Consider the following 3,224-nt stretch of genomic DNA (forward strand, 5'->3'; position numbering starts at 1 on the left):
CTATCTTTCGTTGAATCACTTAAAGAATCAAAATTCGCCGTAAAAAACGCGTACGAATTTCTGCTTAATCAAACGACGATCATTTTTGATACGCTCTCCGTCAGGGACAGTCTTCAAAACATTTCACATTCTGTACGCATGGCAAAAGAAATGTTTTTACGCCATACCAACGTGGAGGAAATCTCCACGATAGTTATTCCAGGTTTAAAACGATTTAGAACTGCACTGAATGATGCCATTGATTCAGATTTCAAAGTAATCAACAATTTCTTAGCGAACTCGTCGGTTGTATCACAAATGGATTTTCAAGCAGCGTCTTTAAACGTTGGTGGCATATTTCAAAATATGCTTTATACGGCGTTATTGACTAGGTCAGTTTTTCAGAATCTAGTTACGAACCTGGTGCAAGATAAAACTGACGCCAGGTATTTGATCGATTTGACTAAAATCACAGTTCACCACAGATTATTTCTCGAATCATGTGATAAAATTATTACTGCCTGCAATGATTCCAAAACAAAGTTGCGCGACATTAGCAACAGTCAACTAACACGGGATTGGTATGGTTTTTGTAATCTAACCGGTCAGTTTTACTCCATTATCAGCGAATTCGAAAGATCGGCGATTGATCTGAAATCCGTATTAAAAGACGGTGTTTATAAATTGGACGATTTAGAAAATTCATTCAAAACTCACGAATCAGATTTATTCAACGCAGGTTTGAAATATTTTCTAATCATATACGCAAACATGATCAGCAAACCTTCATTCTTCAAAGCAGTTGGACGTTGGATTTTCCCGTCACCAATTAACGTAATAACTTTGAACAAAGACCTTGTTGAAATGAACAGGAATGTCATTCGACGGCTTCTTCAATCAATGATCGTACAAAAGACGATTTCAATATCAGAATTAAATTCTCTGATGCTTGATAATAAAGACCTACTGGATAAGTTCACGCGAGATCTTCAAGTGTTCATGGACTATTCGTTGAAAAAGATGGACATACTCAATAAAGATCTAGTTCACCTTTGCCAGGCTGCTATAGACTTCATCTTCTACTACACCACTAAGACCAATTCTACTCTTAATATAAAACCATTGATGGAAATCAAGAAACAACTGCAGTTGATCATCCAAGAAGATGTCAAACTAACCAAAGTTATTGATGAATACCACAATGCGCAAACTAAAATGTCAGTTGTGAACTCAATCTTAAAGGATCATATGACAAAGTACCGGAATAGCATTGTTATTGATGAAGACTTTCTAAGGTTAGTATTCTGAGGAGTTTCCGCAAATTGTATTCTGGGGGAATTCTAAGAATTGTGCTTAACTTAACCTCTGACGTCTATTTTCAGGAATAATTACGTATACGTTTCGGTCTACTTTCGAACGCTGAGTTTAGAGACGTTGAAAAAGTCTAAAGGATATTTGTGGTTTTCGTTAATTTGTAAGTAAATGTTAGTATGCGAAAAGGTCCTCATAGTTAGTTGTAATACTGATATGACCTAATATGCAAAAAGCCCCTTTGATACAAACCAAAATTTAAAATTAAATCAATTGATCCATTCGTTGTTTTTTACAGATAGATAGGTCTTGTGAATATTTTGATAAAACGAAAAGTTAACGTTTGGCAGATTCAGAAGGAGATCTTAATAAAATGAATAGCGAATCCTACACATTACATTCGTTTCTCATTCTCATATTTTAGGTGATATAGGTGGCTCTGCCGGGCTTTACTTAGGGGCATCTTTATTGGCTATTGCCGAGGTCTTCTGGTTTTTCGGATCTCAACTCTTGTACCGCTTGAAGCGGCTGCGACGATTGCGCGCTAGTGAATAAAAATAGATACATATTGATGGAAATACAACGATGGCTAAGCGACTCGTCTGTGGAGATTATTCATCATTGATTCATGCTAATTGTCGACCTGGAGTGAATTTGTTTTTTATAAGTTAGAACCGTATCATTGCATCTCATCTCCGTCCTAGGAGATTAGTTTGTATTAATCATTGATTCATGATACAATTTACGGAGTCAGGTGCATCGCACCTCCCGTTTAATGAGCTACGATTTCAAGTTATCATACATTTTAACTAATCTTTGAAATATCTTTGTTATCGTATTCCACAATTCTACTTTAGCGTACTGCGAAATAAAAGAAAACGTTGCATATGCTTGTGTTCGTTGTATATTTTGAATAAATCTGGATCGGAAAGGTTGTTTTTCCTCTAACAGACCTATCCAAAAACGTTACCATATTCTACGTATCATTCCCACGAGACAATTGATGGAATTTCGCACTTTATGAAGGGCATAAAACCAACAACAGGACTGCACTATTTTCATCAAAAAATGACAACTATTCCTAACGTCATCTACGTAACTTCATCGCAATTGACTCATAATACTATGGTGGCTGATTCGGGACATGTGAAATTCTTTTTTCGTTCTCCACGAAAACTCGCAAAACAAATCTGACCACGCAAAAACAAACCTTGTAGATAAAAATCAAATTGACTTTTGGCCAAGAGCGACGTATGACTTAGATCTTATGACTTCGTTGTGTGGTTGCGTTATAGAAAATGTCTGTGTATCGTTTAAATATCGTTTAAGATAATCAATAAAAAGAAATGTTCGATTTTTTACTTTATCGCCATGTATCTACTCTCTAGTCGATGTTACTCTTGCAGTAAGTACGCGGTATCGCTGTCTCGATCTAGAAACCTTTTGTAGCCTTGGGTTTGTTTTTCGGGTGTTCGAAAGCATATAAAACTAATTTTTAAGTATTTCATTCGGTAACCATGGCAGTAACCTCGTAAAGTATAGGGAGAGGGAGTGTGTGTGCTAGTCAATCACTATTTTACCATTATCGGTGGCAGCGCCTCTTTGTCTTGGACTGTTGTCAGAATAAGACCGATTTTACGATGGCAGATTCAAAAATGGCATCTGTTAAAATCGAAGATAAACAAACATTTAAAGAAGCGCTTTCCGACTTCTCCAATGACACGGCATTTCACGGGGTTAGATACATAGGACACTCTCCGACTATCACCATCAGGTAAGCTTAGCATATCGTCATAAGATCGCTAGAAATTATGCCATTAAGATATTCACTATTTGTTAACGCAGGCTGAACTTTTTATCAATTATTGTGTTTTAAAACTTGTTTTAACCTTCAGAAAAATGTATCCAATTATTTTGTTAAGTGTGAATTGAGG

The 3,224-nt window shown here is 36.2% G+C and overlaps 1 protein-coding gene across 1 annotated transcript; it reads left to right on the forward strand.

Annotated features, from left to right (window-relative positions):
- The first annotated feature begins 1,170 nt into the window (after positions 1-1,170).
- LOC141906655 (acid-sensing ion channel 4-A-like) lies at positions 1,171-1,942 on the forward strand. The gene is made up of 3 exons (XM_074795933.1): positions 1,171-1,274; positions 1,362-1,453; positions 1,715-1,942. The coding sequence occupies exons 1-3, from the start codon at positions 1,195-1,197 to the stop codon at positions 1,843-1,845; spliced, it is 303 nt and encodes a 100-aa protein (XP_074652034.1). The 5' UTR covers positions 1,171-1,194; the 3' UTR covers positions 1,846-1,942.
- The last annotated feature ends 1,282 nt before the right edge of the window (positions 1,943-3,224 follow it).

Source organism: Tubulanus polymorphus, chromosome 6, assembly GCF_964204645.1.
Source record: "Tubulanus polymorphus chromosome 6, tnTubPoly1.2, whole genome shotgun sequence".
Classification (NCBI taxonomy): Eukaryota; Metazoa; Nemertea; class Palaeonemertea; order Tubulaniformes; family Tubulanidae; genus Tubulanus; species Tubulanus polymorphus.